Here is a 17203-nt window from a genome sequence, read left to right on the forward strand (position 1 = left end):
GCTGAAAAATGGACAGATTCCCTAAATCAGCTTACGTCTCTCACATTTTTGTTAGTCTCTGCAGCAGAGGGTCCAAAAAGTAAAGCGCAACCCAAGGAAAATTTAAAATCAGATTGTTTACATATTCTGGGAGGTCCTGAGAATACAGGCATGCAAACCTCTTCAACACAGTATCCCCCTGGCAACAGCCCTGGATGTTGTATCTACAGAGTCAACAAGTTGTGACCTGAGAAAATGAAGAAATGAAATCACACAAAGCAGAGGTTTCCTCACAGGAGGAAATGCAAATAAAACATTACTCACACTTCCAAAATTAAACATAATAAATATGAGCCTGACAATTCACAATTCTGAAACTTAAAGTTGCAGATGCAGTTACTTATTTTGTCATCCTTGTTAGAAGGAGCAGGAATAGAATTAAAAAGAAGTTAGGTACTCAAAATAATGTTCCATATGTGTTGTCCATCTCACCTTCATTCTTAGCTGGTTGGGTTCGGATCCGATCCTCAGATCCAACTCGGCCTTATACACAAACTCGAGGCCTTCCACTAGCTCGTGGCTCAAGCCTATCCCATCATGCACTAGGAGAGTTCCCCAGATCTTGTTTGCAAATACAAAAAGAATACGAAATAAAAGTCGCTTAATACCTTATAGAGAAATCAAGAAGGTCAGAGATTGCAAATAGCCAATTGTATCAACTCAGTCTTCCAAGAGCAAAAGGCTGGGAGAAGGAGGGTGGGATGTAAGAATGAAGCTGAGATGGACAACACACATGGAATGTTATGGTGAGTACATAACTTCGTTATGTAATGTTGACTTATCTCGCCTTCATTCTTAGCTGGTTGTGACAGCATCCCTAGCACCATCTTTCTTGGGTGGCTCAAGGGAGAATACTCTTCAGAACTGTGGAACCAAAAGACACCCTGTTCCTGGAGGCCAAATCAACTTTGTAAGGAGTGATAAAGGTATGTGGCCTTCCCCATGTTGCTGCAGTACAAATGGTATCACTAGGTAGTCTAGCTTGAAAGGCGGAAGTGATTGCAATGGCTCTTGTAGAATGACCTTTTACTTTATGGGAAAAACCTTTGTTTTGAGATTTGTAAATGAAGGTTATGCAATCTGAGAGCCATTTTGAAAGTGTCAATCTAGAAAATGGAGCACCTTTCCTTGAATCTGAAAAGGATACAAATAGTTGGCCAGACTTTCTGAAGTCCTTTGTCCTATGCAAGTAGAAGCGTAATTGTCTATGTATATCCAGTTGATGTAACATGTATTCTGTATTATTCTCATAGTTAGGGAAAAATACTGGTAGTTCTATGGATTGGTTCAAATTAGATTCTGAACATACTTTGGGTAAAAAAAGGAAGGGTTTGTTTGTAAGGATATTCTGTCCCTGTGAAAAAGCATGTAGGGGAGCTTTAATGACAATGCTTGCAGCTTTGACACTCTTCTAGCTGAAGTAATAGCTATCAAATGAATAGGTTTTCCAAGTCAAATATTTGAGATCACAAGATGATGCAGGATCAAACGGGATAAGACAAAATTCAAGTCCCATAGTGCTGGAGGGTCTTTAATAGGTGGTGTTAATAAAAAAGTACCTTTAAGAAAGGCTTTGCATAGCTTTTGGGGACATCACATTGAGGCCTGATTCACCTAAATGGAAATTAAATATTGCTGCTAACTGAACTTGAATAGTAGCTGCAGCTGAGCCTTCATTAAATAGTTTTGCTAAGAAATCTAGAATGGAAGCTACTGGGGAAGAAAAGGGATCAATGTGATTATTTGAAGCCCATAAGGAAAATATTTTCCATTTGCTTCTATACATATTACTCATTGAAGAATTATGAGATGAAATCAGGATGTTTTACTGAAGGAGAGCCTGGCTATGGTTGGACTCAGAGCAGCTAAGCTGTCAACTTGAGGATTTGAAGGGAGGGATGGAGCATCCTTGATGCATGAGTCAGGAGGTCCGGAACTGGGTCCAGAATCTAAGGCTCCTCCTGGAGCTGAGGCCCCAGGAAAGGGAACTAGATTTGATGAGGCCAGTACGGGGCAATGAGTATCAAGACCCTTCCCAAGCAACTGGCTTTCTGAAGAACTTTGGGTATCAATGGAAAGGGAGGAAAAGCATAGAGGACACTCAAGGGCCAATTGTGGACAAGCGCATCCCTTGGTGGCGGGCAAAGTAGCTGCTGCATTTGGTGTTTATGGATGTGGCAAAAAGGTCACAGCAAGGCCGGCCCCATTTGTGGAAAATGGTTTCTGCCACTTCCTGTTTTAGAGACCACTAGTGAGGCATCAACATTGCTCTGCCGAGTCTGTCTGCAATCAAGTTGGATTTCCCCGAACTATGAGTTGCTATCAGAAAGCATTGGAAGGTGATTGCCCAGTGTCATACTCTCAGGGCCTCCTGACAAAGGGGGTAAAATCTGGTTCCTCCTTGCTTGTTTATGTACCATACAAATGACATGTTGTCTGTCTGTATCGCAGTAGACCCCAGCAGAAGAGAGTCCTGGAATGCTTGCAACATTAAAACACTGCTCTCATCTCTAGAACACTGATGAGCAAACGGGCCTTGCAATCCTGCCAAGTGCCTTGGAGTGTTTTTCCCAGATAATACCCCCGACCCTATCTGGGAATTATCCATGGTCAATGTGGCTAATGGTTTGGGAAGTACAAAGGGTCGCCCTAGCGTCACTTGAGTGGAGTCTAGCCACCAACGAAGATCTTTTTTGCAAGATTCCATTAGCAATATCTTGTGGGACATGGGCAGTTGTTGCATCGACCACTGAGTGGAAACTAGCCATTGGAGAATTCTCATGTGCATACATGCTAAGGGGATCAAAATTATTGCTGCTGCCATGATCCCTAGGACTCTTAGAACTGTCTTTGCTTGTACTTTTTTTTTTGGGAAGGAGATTCAAGACCTGATGTTGAAGAACTCTTACCCTTTCTGGAGGAAGTTTGGCAGTCATTTTTGTTGCATCTAGTTCTGCTCCTATAAAAACGACATACTGAGATGGCAGCAAGGCAGATTTTTGTAGTTTATTGTGATCCATAAGTGACAGCAGAGGTGCAAGGTGGTGTATCTCACTTTTGTTAGTAGATGCTTGGTGGTGGCGTTTAGGAGCCAGTCGTCTAGGTATGGAAACACTCAGAATACTAGGCATCTCAAGTGAGCCGCGACTACTGCCATATACGTGATGAACACTCTGGGGGCTGTAACGAGGCCAAAGGGCAGAGCCAGAAACTGGTAGTGGCTGGCTCCCAGCCAAAAATGCGGGTGTCTCCTGGATTGCCTGTCCATTTTTATATGGTAGTACACATCCTGGAGGTCTGTCGAGCACATCCAATTGTCTTGCCCCAGAAATGGGAGTATTGACTGCAGTGTCACCATCCAGAATTTTGATTTTTTTTTACAGATTTGTTTAGGTTGCTTAGATCCAGAAATGATCTCCAGTCCCCTGTTTTCTTTGGAACTAAAAAGAACCTTGATTAAGTTCTGAATCCTGTTTGGTCTGCAGGGATTGTTTGGATGACTATTTTGTCTAGCAATTTTTGAATTTCTAAGGTTGCCTGTGGAATATCTGTGATTTTTTTTATGCTTGGGAGGGGAAAGAAAAAGGATATGTTGTAACCTCTTGATATGATGCTTTGTACCCACTTGTCTTTTGCTACTGTCAGCCAAGTTTTGGGTACAAAGATAAGTAGCCCCCGACTGCCTCCAGAGATGGACAAGCGGGCCTCCCTTCAGGAGCACTGAAAGGGCTTACTGAAGAAGGATTCCCTGTCACCCTGATTCTGTGGACCCCCTCTGCCACATGGTCAGCATCTTCCATTACTACTTCCTCCTCTGTCCCCTGGGGAAGAATTACCAAGTGTGTCTTGGAAAGCCCTCTGGGATTTTTGAAAGCACATTTTCCCACTACGTTTCTGACCTTTGGTGGAAGGTCTGGTAAGTAGGGAAAAACAGACTCCTATGGCAGAAAGAGTCTTTCCTTTTTGTTTACACCTGGTTAGTGTGTCCTTGACTTTAGGCCCGAACAGGGATGAGCCATCAAACAGGGCATTCACAAAGGAAGATTTAAAGGGCTCCACAAAGTCACACAAGTGCATCCAGGAATGTCTACTTAGGGAAATCCCTGAACCCACTGCTCTGCTTGCTCAGTCCACTGCATAAGAAATCAGTCTCATGGAGGAGCTGACCACTGAATTTAAGGTAGAGAGCTGAGAGGAAACTTTATCTGAAACCCCCTCAGCTACTGAACCTTGGAAGGTATCTCTTTCTGGAGATGTCTCTGTAATCTGGTAAAATGAGTCAGATAATTCAGCAACCTAAGCGCAAATGTCACTGAAGAAAAAATGCACTTTCCATATCTGTCCATCATGCGAGACTCCTTGTTCAGTAGATGGACAAAAGAGGACATCTGTGTCACCACCACCACAGCATCTACTGGGACTCCCTTAGTTAGAAAATTCTTATCCAAAGGAGATATAATGAACTTATTTGACCTCTGAGGAACCAGTTCCACAGAATCTGGAGACTCCCATGCCTTTCAAGAAACTAAATCCATAAGTTTGTTGAAAGGTGGAGACACCCAAGTGGAGGAAGGGTGCATTACAAAAGCCTTCAGGTAGAGAGACTCCTCCACTGAAGGGTTGGTGGACTTCCAGCCACCTCTCTGTTTAAGTATTTCCAAGATGTCTCCAAAGGCGACATCATCAGGAGGTAACCGTGGGGACCCTTCAGCTTCATCGATGTCTGTATCCGAAGTGATGGACTCTTCTGGGGAATCTAAATGCTTCCTTTTGCATAACCTCGTCCAAGGGTCCTCTTCAGAGGGGTACTCTGGAGAGGTTTCAGAACAGAAGGAGGCACCCAGTGGGGCATTCTGAGGGTTAGGATTTCTGCGTCCATGTGGATGCAAGGGTCTAAAGACAGACACCAGTGCCTTTGGGGGAAGACACTCCAGACCTGAGATCAGAGCTGCCTGTGGAGACAGCATTCTCCTCATCACCTCGAAAGCCCCCCGCCCCTGATCAGAAGAAATTCCCAGCACAGAAGAACTGTAGGGAATCCCTGGAACCAAGGAGGATGGCTCTAAGGCTGAGGTAGAAGCTGAGCTGAGCTGAGCCAAGCCGATGCCCTAAGTGGCAAGTTTGGATCAGACAAATGTTGAATCTGACTCCACTCACGGACCCAAATGGTGAGCTTCGGGTCCTAGACCCCTCAAGTTCCGATGGAACTGAGGATGTCGGAGCAATATTCAGATCCAACGATCCTGTGACAAGTCTCGGTTCCAATGGTCCACCAAGATCAGTTCCAGACATTCTGGCTCCGAGGTATGAGGACAGATCAGAGGAGGAATCAATGCAGAAGGGGAGGATTTGGTCAGATCTGAAGCCCTCGGGTTGGATCCAATAACAGTTTGACGAGCACTGGTGTCCTTAACTGCCTCTGCACCATATGATCCACATCGCCGTCTAACAGGGTCCTGGAAGATAGAGTCAAGGGGGCAGGAGATTTGGAGGGATGGAGCAATGGTGACCTGAGAGTGGGAGATACCGGTTACAATTCAGGGGAGCGGCTCCGCAACTGAAACTCCACTGCCACCAACATGGATGTAACTGATGTAGTAGACCTCTTGGAACAGGCAGCCTTCGGTTCTGGAGAGGAAATTCTGGGCACCTTTTCAGATGGCTCCAACAGAGTACTAGAGGATTAAGACCTCTTCCCCAACTTATCTGACTTTAAGGAAGGGAACTGACCAGATTTAGAAGAACCCGGACCTTCTTGGATTGCTTTGGAGGAGGGGGTTTTCAAAAGGCGTCTTAAAATTAGCTTTTTTCTTTCCAACAAAGCCCTGTGACTAAAGGAATAGCAAATCACACAGGACTACTGGAGATGGATGGCTCCTAAACAGTATACACAAACGGTGTGCCTATCAGTAAGGGGCATTTTTTTGTCCACACTCCTCACATTTTTAAACCCAGAGGGTTTAGAAAGGAGACAGCTAGAAATCAACTATATGAATATATATATATATATATATATATATATATATATATATATATATATATATATATATATATATATATATATATATATATAGGTCTACTTCACATAATTGAACATCCAAATGTTCAACTTTCATATGGCTGAGACCATAAGATCGAACATTTGAATGTTCAACAATGTGAAAAAAAATAAATAAACAAAAAAAAAAAAAACTAAACAGTTCTAGCAGGGGGGCAAGCCCCCATGCACCTCCCATGTGAGGGGCTGTCCACCCACCCTCACGGCTATTTAAATATACCAACTCCGAGACTGCACTACATTGCGGTTCCACACTCTATGGAGATCCCCATTCAAACCGTTCGAACTTTTAAAAGTTCAATCATATGGTGTTGGTTATATGAAAGTCGAGCTTTTAAAAGTTCGACCATCTAAAGGGGACCAATATATATATATATATATATATATATATATATATATATATATATATATATATATATATATATATATATATATATATATATATATATATATATATATATATATATAGATAGATATACGGATATACTTCACAATGTTGAAATTTCAGAATGCTGACAACCACCATATGGCCGACACCATATGACCGACATCCAAAATCTCGACATTGTAAGTAGACCATGTAAAAGGAAAATAAAATTTCCTTTCGACTGCTAGCAGGAGGTCTATGCCCCCTACACCCCCCGTAACTTTAATATACCAACTCTGAGATCACACTACAGTGCAGGAATGGAAATCTTTCCATTCCACACTATAGTGAGATGCCGGTCCCGCATTGTCGGCATTCCGAATGTCGATCATATGGTGTCGGCCATATGGTTGTCAGCATTCTGGAGTGTCGGCAATGTCAGGTAGACCCACACACACACACACACACACACACACCCACACACACACACACACACACATATATATATATATATATATATATATATATATATCACTCCTAGGATGAGAGAATGATGAATGAAACAGATGAGTGAGTGGAGGTGGGAAGCTTGGTAATAACAACACGAGAGGAAGAAAGTAAAACAAAATGCATAAAAGGTACACTGAAAAAATATACTGCGTATTTAAGTACCAAATGATAAATGAAAGATATCCGCTGTGTTTAATGTCTGCCTTACAAAAATATGAAATTATGGGAGATTAAATTACAATAAGGAATATTAACCCGCATCTTGGATTGGGAGGAGTGCTGTGTTTGACTCAAACGATGTAGTTGAGGTCAATGTGTCTCAGCAAGAAAAAAAATGGCCCTTATCTGAAGTATGTTTAGCAAAGAGCTACTGCTGCTCATATTCACAGAGAATGACTAGTAAAGAAGCACAAAAATTCGAAGGAAACAAGCTGCTGGGCATATACCAAATAGGTAACCAAGTAGTAATCCACAATTAGATTTCGCTGTTAAACGGTGAAGAAGCAACCAAAATTCATATATTATTTCGTTAGAGCTTTTATTAACCACAAGCACTTTCGGAGAGAATACTATCCCATCCTTAATAGAACAGGCCTGGATTTGAAGATTGGTCAGGTCCAGGCGGTGGGTCGGATTAAAAAGAATAGAGAATCGGACACAGGGATCAGATTCTTGTGTACGTTCTCTATCGATCATCGTTTCATCAGAGGGATCCTAGAGAAAAATTGGGCAAACATAAAGGAAGATATAAACTTGTATCAGTTGTTGGGTTCAACACCTAACATGGCCTTCAGGAAAGGATATAATTTAAAGGCATTATTACAAATGAATAGATACACTGTGTTTAATAAGGCCAAGGGTATGGTTAAATGTGGTTTATGCAACCAGTGTAAATTCATACAGGAAGGCTCTCATGTTGTCATCAACAGTGTAAAATATAAATTGACGGGTAACTTCAGTTGCTCATCCAGAGCAGTGGTGTATGCTGCAACCTGTATGCAGTGCCCTGCTTTTTATATAGGAAAAACTGAGAGGGCACTGCATAAGAGGGTGTATGAACATTTATATGCTGTTTCTAAAAGCGATTCCAACAATGCTCTAGCTTCCCATATTATTAACAACAAAGAACATAGTTTTAGATTTACTGTTTTGAAGCAAATTAGGACAAAGATATATTCAGGCCCATGGCAGTTGATATTAGAGAAAGAAGAGTTATTGTGGCAGCTTAGGACAGCAGCACATACATACCCTGGTCTGAATGAGGCAATTTCTCTTACTTGCATCTTAAAATTGTTAGCTAACAAAAGGTGATTTTTTACCTTGTTAAACAATTTGGGGAACATTTTAAGTATGATTTAGTTGTATTGTTTTATGTTCGCTTGGCTTATTACTAAAGTGTTGTTATTTGTCATTTAACATATTGCTATAAGAACTTTAATGGAAAAACACATTCTCTTTGGGTGTTTGGAAAAAGAATTTTTAAAACGACAGGTCCTGTAGAAATGACCTTATATTCTATCTAATATAATGGCATAATGAGTTATTTATATAGTAGCGCGTAACTATGTTTCAACAATAATAACAATAACACGAGTTGATAAGTGCTACTATAAACAATCAAACATATTTAGTGTGAACTAATTAGTTTAACAGATTGGTTAAATCTATGTTAAGAATTATCATTTTCTTTTATTATTTTTTATTATTTTTTATTTCTCAATTTCTATTGTTGTTTTTGTGTTTTTCTTATAATAATTGACACATGGGATTAAGCATAGAAGTTTGGGCTTAAGACCCTTAGTTTGTCATGTTAACATTTGGGCAACTGGATCGTCGAGTATTATATTTTTACTTTATAGTTATTTTAAGCTTCCGTTGGTCAGAGATATTTAAATGTTATAGCTATAAGCCTTTAACACAGTTCGTTGTTTTTATGTAGCCTAGAATTTAAATGATAAGGTTACAAGCCTTAAACACAGTTCGTGGTTTTTATGTAGCTTAGTATTTATGAATTAAGAGATTTTTTATAATACTAAAGAGGTGTGAGTATGTTATTTAAAACTTGAATATTCACAGGTGTTACACCTTGTATACAAAGAAATTTTTGAAACATTGGGGTGTAAACAAATGTAACCAGCCGGATTTTTAACAGTGAGGGTTTGTCTTGCTTTTAACTGTTCGTTTAATATGTAGTAAAAGTCACAAGCTGTTAATTGTTAAAATTGTCAATTTAACTGTAAATTAGATGATGGTATCCTATTTAAAGGAGCACATGGTTACATCTAATTGTTTAACCTTTGTCTGAGGAAGGAGAGATAGTATTCTCTCCGAAAGTGCTTGTGGTTAATAAAAGCTCTAACGAAATAATATATGAATTTTGGTTGCTTCTTCACCGTTTAACAGCGAAATCTAATTGTGGATTACTACTTGGTTACCTATTTGGTATATGCCCAGCAGCTTGTTTCCTTCGAATTTTTGTGCTTCAGTGGTTTGTTTGGTTTTTGAAAAAACAGAGAATGACTAGTACACGACTTATGACTTATAGTTAATCATTTAAATTTGAAATTTAGAGATATGCTTCCACTCAGTCAGTTGCTGTTTATCAATACATGATTAGCAGTGGGTATACAAATGAAACAAAAATTATGTCTATAGTTACTGTGTCTGAGTGCAAAAAATTGTCTGGGCCACAGTGAAATTTCTTCATGAAAAACAAAGAGTATCACAATACAAAAAAAAAAAAAAAAGAAAACAACTCATCATACATGGAACACTTCATACGCAAAACATAACTCTGAGACAGCCAAGCTATGTAAATGTCTCAAGCTGCTTTAGAAAGATAGCATTGTTGCATCTTGTAGAATGAATGTACAATTTTAAATGTATACATTTATAAATGGCTAACTAGCATCATGCATCTTTCTCTTTTAACTTTATGTAATTGCGTACTGGTATCTGAAGATCTTGCATTGTCAGCTGAAGGTGTGATCTGAGAAAGAACGGGAGGTGAATCACTTCTCTTTATATCTTCAACCTGTTAAAAAAAGACAAATAGCATTTGCCAGTCTTCTGCACCTCATACCTCATTCAGATACTTCTTCATTAAAAAGAAAAAATGTGACCTAATATTACCCCTTCACAACGTCTATCAAAGAACCATTCCACCACCAATAAAATCCCAAATGACCTAGGTAGCTAGGTTTTCTGATGGTATTTCACTTTAATAAATGGGATTTGTAGAAGATTTCTAGTGGGATTACATGACCACTGGTGCTTGTTTATCTTTATTATTTCCTTTCTCAAAGCATAAGACACCAGTACATAACCCCAAAAGGAAACATGTTTCAGCCGTTAAAATACAGTACTTTAATTTTTTTTCCTTTTTTTTTTTTGAATGACACCACTTCTATAGTGCACTTATTGCATTCCTGGGAAATAAATCCATAAAACAATTTTACTATTGGCAAATAAAAAAAAAATAGAATAAAAATAAATAAAACATCAAAAGCATGCATCTTATTTCAACTGTAAGTTCAAAGTCTGATATCCTATCAGCAGGGATATAGTTCCTTAGTTTGCTGGTGTTACCACGCACCTAAATACTTCCACTGTCTATAAAATGTACAGTTTTGCAAAACAGTAAAGCTTATTGCACATACCTTTAAGATGCCATTATTTTGCATATTGTGGTGATTCCTAAATGTAAACAGGTGCACCAAGGAAAATGATGCCAAGCTGAGTCATATGTCTGACCAGTTAGAGACATTCAAAAATGCCCTTCAGAAGAAGCATTACAGCTGCTAAAGTGGGATCAGTAATACATACGTAAATCAGACAGTATATAACCATCCATGAAGATGATCCAAAACAGAACAAGCCAAATGTTGGCTTGCAATCTATGGTAAAGTTATAATACAGTGTTGTAATAGGGTGAAGAACTGGTAGGACTAGGAGCAGGAGGTGCTCTGACAGTAAGGAATTAATTAAAATAAGTATTTTGAGTGTTTTTAATATATAAGCCAAATGGTAAGAGAGATATTTGCAGGTTGATCCTCAAAATTACAAGGACATTCATTTTGAGCCTTCATAACTATAACATTTAGGATTTCTATTTTTCATTTGTCCCAAGGTATAGCAGCCTGAGACATATATATATATATATATATATATATATATATATAGAGAGAGAGAGAGAGAGAAAGGCAGGGGGTATGGGGGAAAAGCTCATGCAATGGAATTTCATGAAGGCTCATCTCCCCAAGGAGATGCAGAAAAACAACCCCCATGCAAACGCAAGACATACAAGGTATGTACAAAATTTTGTGAAGAGAAATGTGTGTGTGTGTGTGTGTGTGTGTGTGTGTGTGTGTGTGTGTGTGTGTGTGTGTGTGTGTGTGTGTGTGTGTTTTATTAAGGCAAAGAAAATTGCAATCAATAAGGAGAAACCTGAGCAAGCCAGTAATACAGTCATTATGAGATCTGTCATGACTAGAGAAACTCAAGGTGAGTGGTGCTCTTAGAAAGTACAACAGAATGATCTAAGAGCACTATGAAGATGAATTTCTTTTCATATGTATGTATGGAGATTTGGCAAATTTCAAAGCAATCAGTGCTAAGCATTAGTTAATTTATTTCTATAAGTTGCAGACATAATATCTTCTTTAGTAGGGCATAAATACAAAATCCACTAAAACAGCTAGTTAAAAGAGAATGCTGCTGTCTGGCAGCCTTAGAGCAATCTTTGCAAACAGGTTCATAGCAGGTTACTAGGCTAATGGCTCTCAGGCCTTTACAAGGCTAGCCATGTAATACCCTTTTTCCCTAGCTGACCATGGTTAGATGGTTGTTGCTAGCAAAGCGAATCAATGATTAGCACCCACTACCCCTGTCTATGAGGGACATAAATGCCACCACCAGGGTGAATTTATGGTCTCCCATCCAATTGTCGAGGTTGTGCTTAAATAGGGTCATTGTGGAGCTCTGCTTCATGTGAAGTGGGAGGTTATTCTAGAGGAGCGGCAATCTCTGGGAGACATATCTGTGTCTCCAAAATATTCTGTTTATGTCACAGGCTAGGTTGAGATCCCTGGAGCAAATGACTCTTGTCCCATTTGATTTGTAGACATACTACATTTCCATTAGGGTAGGGTCAGAGATCACTCTGTAGGCCAGGAACAGGTTGCCTCTCAGAAACTTGTGGGATACAGAGTACAGAGACAGGGCCTTCTGTCTTTCTGTGTAGGTCATATTTAGGAGGCCCTGAATTTTCCTGGTTAGAAACCTCTGTGGTCTATCCAGTGGCTGCTGGTGTCTGGTAAGGTAAATGGAAAAGGGAGCACTGTACTCAATTAAAGGACCGATGAGGGTTAAGGATAAAGGAGTTGTAACATCCTTAGTCTTGGATGCGATGCCATTATTATAAGATGTGCAACATAGAAGGCTTTCCTTACCACTGTGGACACATGGTGACTGAAGTTTAGATTGCTATCAACCTGTGTTCCCAAGTCTCTCACCACTGTGTTTGAGCTAAGTAGGGTACTATCTATGTAATTTTCAGGGGCCACTTCTTTGCCAAAGGGGATAATGATGTACTTTTTTGCATTTAGTTTTAGTCCGTGGCTATGACACCAACCATTAATCTGTGTTAGCCCCTTTTGTAATATGTTAACATCACTGGAGGATTCAATGACTGTACCTAGTTTGCAATCATGTGAAAACATGGTCAGCCAAATGCCATCTACTTTTGCCTGAATGTACGAGAAGTAGATTCCAAGTAGTAGAGAGCCCAGCACAGATCCCTGTGGTACACCAGTGGCACCTGATCTACTGGTAGATGTGGAATCCCCAACTTTGACAGTATGCATTCTGAGCCAGTTTGCTAACCATCTAAAGATATATTGGTTAATCTCAAGCAGGGAGAGTTTATCAATGATATCTGAGTGGGGGATTGTGTCAAAAACCTTTCCTAAGTCATGATAGGCGGTACATACTGCTTTGTCCTCATCCAGGGCTTTGGTGACATTCTCAAAGAAGTTCACCAGGTTTAATAAGCAAGACCTGCCCTTAACAAAGTCAGACTGGGTTGGGTCAAGTGTTTGGAGCTTAGCTATGTCTTTGTTGATAATGTCCATGATGGTTCTTTCCATGGCCTTGCAGACAAGGCTGGTTAGGCTTATGGGTCTGTAGTTCCCAAGGTCAGTGGATGGACCCCTTTTGTGTAAGGGGATTATTGTTGCTGTTCTCCACTCTGCTGGAACAAAACCAGTACTCAGGCTATGGTTGAAGACAGTGCCAAACGGTTCTGCTAGGTCTTGTTTTAAACAAAGCAGCCTGGGATGCTATCTTGAATCATGGATGACATGTTTTTGGCCTTTTTGAAGGCAAATATGACCTGCTGTTTGCAGATATTAGGTGGTGGACTGGTGACAGGGGTGCTTTGGGGTATGTTTGGTAGGAAGGGGGGGGGTGAAATTTGCACCAAATCTGTCAGCCAGTAGGATGGCAATTTCTTCAGGTTCAATTATGCTAGGAGTATGCTAGAAGTCTAAACAAAAAACTACACACCCTAGAAGCTCTCTTTACCCTAGACAATGTTGTTGTCTATGCAGTCACTGAGACACAGTTTAAAGCCACAGAGAGCACACCAAGTGTGCAAGATTATAATGTCTTTAGGCCAGCTAATACATAGGCAGGGTCTAAAGGTGGAGGTGTCTCTATTTTCATCAAACATAAATGTACTTCAAGGCTGGTTAAATGGGACAATGTACTTGAGCTGATCCATGTTCAAATCACCATAGGTAAAATCCAATACCACTTCCTTGCAAGCTATATATCCTCCTCTATGACCCAGGAAACTCATACCATGTATTTAAACTTATTAGAAACTCTAACCATCCGGCCCAATAACATATTCATGGGTGACTTTAATTACCCCACTAGTAACTGGAAATCCTATATGACATCAAACGTACATGCACAGAGATTCCTGGATTTTGTAAACACAAACTTCCTGGACCAGATATTCAATACACCAACCACAGGTGGAACCATACTGGATCTGTTCTTTATTAATATGGGAGAGTGCTGCTCACTCCCTACTGTAATGCCTTCCCTGCTAAGGTCAGATCACAAAATGGTATCCTTTGAAGTACAAGTAAAACCTGGACCCCCAGCTAAACCTGGGATATTCAGGAACTATTCTAAGGCTAACATCCTGCTATTAAGTGAGAACCTGGCAAAATTTCAAGCCCCCATAAACCTTGAGAACACTTCTACCTATGCAGAACTGTTCACAGAAACCTTGTACATGCTGAATAGAAGCAGCTGTACCCACCAGGAAGAAGTACAGAACTAACTTAAAAAACAAGCCACCCTGGTGGAATCACAAACTCAATCAGCTGTATAACAGGAGGAAGAAAATCATGGCAAAAATTAGGAGGTGCAGCATCCAGCAGGATAAAAACACTCTCAAACTAAACAAACCAGAGGACAAATAAAGTCTACCAAAGCCAAATTTGAGGTAAGTTTGGTCTCCCAGATCAAGGACAACCGCAAAGCATTCTTTAGCTATGTCCGCAACCTCAAAAGCAATACACAATTGTGTGCAGAGTTCATTGTAAATGGAGCCACCCATACTGAGCCAGAAGATATAGCAAACATCCTGGCTGATAAATTCAGCTCCAACTTTACCTCTCTCTCCCCCTCAACCTTCTCTCAGGAAATATTATCAAATATAACCCTGACTACTATCACTAGGAAACAGGTCCTTAATGCTCTCTCTAAGACCAAGAACACTGCATCAATGGGCCCAGACAATATCCCAGGATGCCTTCTAAATAGCATGAAATGTGATCTATCAGGGCCTCTGGAATTACTATTTAACAATAGCCTCTAAACAGACTTTCTGCCTCATAAATGGAGAAAGGCAACTATCATCCCTCGGCATAAAGGTGGGCCATTTACAGACCCTGGAAATTACAGACCCATAAGTCTTACTAGTCTTATATGTAAAGCCATGGAAAGAATTATCATGGAAATGATCAACAGAGATATAGTAAATCTCCAGACAGTGGACCCAACCCAGTTTGGTTTCATCAAGGGCAGATCATGCCTTCTCAACCTGTTTGACTTCTTTGAGAAAGTCACCAAAGCAATGGATGAGGGCAAAGTCGTTCACACTGCCTACCTTGACCTGGCCAAGGCATTTGAGACAATACCCCACTCGGGTTTTGTTCATAAACTCAAGAGGTTAGGTACAAACCCGTATGTCACCTGGTGGCTAGCCAACTGGCTCACAGACAGGACCCAGGAAGTTAGAATTCGGGAGTCCGCCTCTACAAAGAGACCAGTCACAAGTTCAGTCCCTCAGGGATCAGTCCTTGGACCACTCCTTTTTGTCATTTACTTCTCAGAAGTCAAAGCCAATGTCAGTGGTCTCTGGCTGGCTAAATTTGCAGATGACTGGAAATTAGGAGCTGTCATTGAATCTCACACTGACACAAATGTTCTCCAGGAGGGGCTGACACAGACAAACAACTGGTACCAGAGCCATGGACTAAAACTAAATGCCAGGAAATGCATAATAGTATCTTTTGGGAAGTCATCCATCCCTGGTACCTATCATATTGACAACACGCCCCTTAGAGTTGACGCAGTAGTCAGGGACTCAGGACATACATAGATAATAATCTAGCCCTTTGATCATCATGCATCTACAGTGGTGAGGAAACCATTCTATGTTGCGCAAGGATGTCATTGTTCCACTCTATTCGGCATTCATCAGACCTATCATTGAGTACAATGCTCCCTTTGGTATGTACCTAACCAGGCATATCCAACAAGTGGAACATCCACCGAGGTTCCTCACTAAAAAAATACAGGGTATAAGTAATATGTCCTATGCAGACTGCCTCAAGGCTATATTAATGTATTCTATCTCCTACAGGCTTTTGAGGGGAGAGCTAAGCCTGGCATACACAGGGCATATTCAGATCCCACTCTGATGGGCCTCCTGCATATCCACAAAACAAACAGCACCAGAATTACCCACTCTAAAGGCATAAACCTTGCCTGTGATATAAATAGGACCTGCTGGAGAGATAGGTATATATCCCAGAGACTACCCCATCTATGGAACAGGCTCCCCATGCATGTGAAGCAGAGCTCTTCCCTAACCCAGTTCAAATGCAACTTGGACAACAGGATGGGAAACAAGACATTCATCTCTGGTTTGGCACCTATGTCTCTAATGGACAGAGGTAACTTGTAAATGGTTCATCTCCCGGACACATGCATACACTTATCAAGGGTATCAGAACTTGTCAGATATTTGGGATGAATGGCTAGGCTTAAAAAAGCCCTTGTGGTCATTAGGCTAGTAAACACCTATGAATCAGTGTGTGTGGTACCATCCACAATCAGTTTGGCACATAGCTGGGCTTCCCTTTAAGATTTCAGACATAGCTAAAGAAAGCCTTATGATTGTCTTAAGCTAGAGATGCTAATTTAGCCTTGTAATCAGAGGACTTGACAAGATATATGATTTGTTTGTTCAAGTTGTAGAGGAGTATTTTTCCTCTGCTGAGTAAGTTCCCTCTTGTTCTTGGATAACAGTTTCTTCCTTTTGTTATATTACCTACTTATACTTGCGGTCCACCAGAGTGTCCTGTTTCTTTGGGATGACCTGGTTTTGATCCTGACAGGTACAGCAGAGTCTATACAGCTATTTAAATATATATACATGGCATTTATGTACTACTCAGCATAGGAGTCATTGTTGGCGGTATTAGCAGGGTGTTTGAAACTTTTTATACCCTTGCATTACAGGTTAAAGGTTGCTTTAGAGAAATGATTTCAGGTTTATTTGCTTGTTTGGGGATCTCAGGTCTGATCTTTTCTTCAGACAAGACAGATTTATGGTCAGATCTTACCAGGGAGGGCAACAGACAGGGGATAGTGCAGAGTCCCCCCCCCAGGTTACTGAGTTCCATATGCAGGTCATTTGAGCTCCTTGTAGGGGTGCAGCCTAACTGTTCCAGAGCATTTGAACTAACAAAGTGCAGGAACCTCAAGGCAATCACATTTGTGCTTGTGTATGCTGTCCAGTCTATGGAAGGATAGTTGAAATCTCCCATTGCCAAAGTGTCTGGCTGTACAGGGAGTGATTCTAGCAAGTCCAGGCAGTTGGTGTGTTTCTGTTGGTTTATGGTGAGCGACCTGTAGCTAGCAAT

The 17203-nt window shown here is 40.6% G+C and overlaps 1 protein-coding gene across 1 annotated transcript in view; it reads right to left on the reverse strand.

The window, feature by feature from the left end:
• Positions 1 to 17203, reverse strand: part of LOC122787923 (dynein beta chain, flagellar outer arm-like) — a 5188001-nt gene that overhangs the window by 1320125 nt on the left and 3850673 nt on the right. Inside the window, exon 79 of the mRNA XM_044054850.1 lies at positions 9924 to 10008. Coding sequence (XP_043910785.1) covers positions 9924 to 10008 — 85 coding nt within the window. The remainder of the gene's footprint in view (positions 1 to 9923; positions 10009 to 17203) is intronic.

Source organism: Protopterus annectens, chromosome 13.part0 (genome assembly GCF_019279795.1).
Source record: "Protopterus annectens isolate FY-2018-M chromosome 13.part0, PAN1.0, whole genome shotgun sequence".
Taxonomy (NCBI): domain Eukaryota; kingdom Metazoa; phylum Chordata; order Ceratodontiformes; family Protopteridae; genus Protopterus; species Protopterus annectens.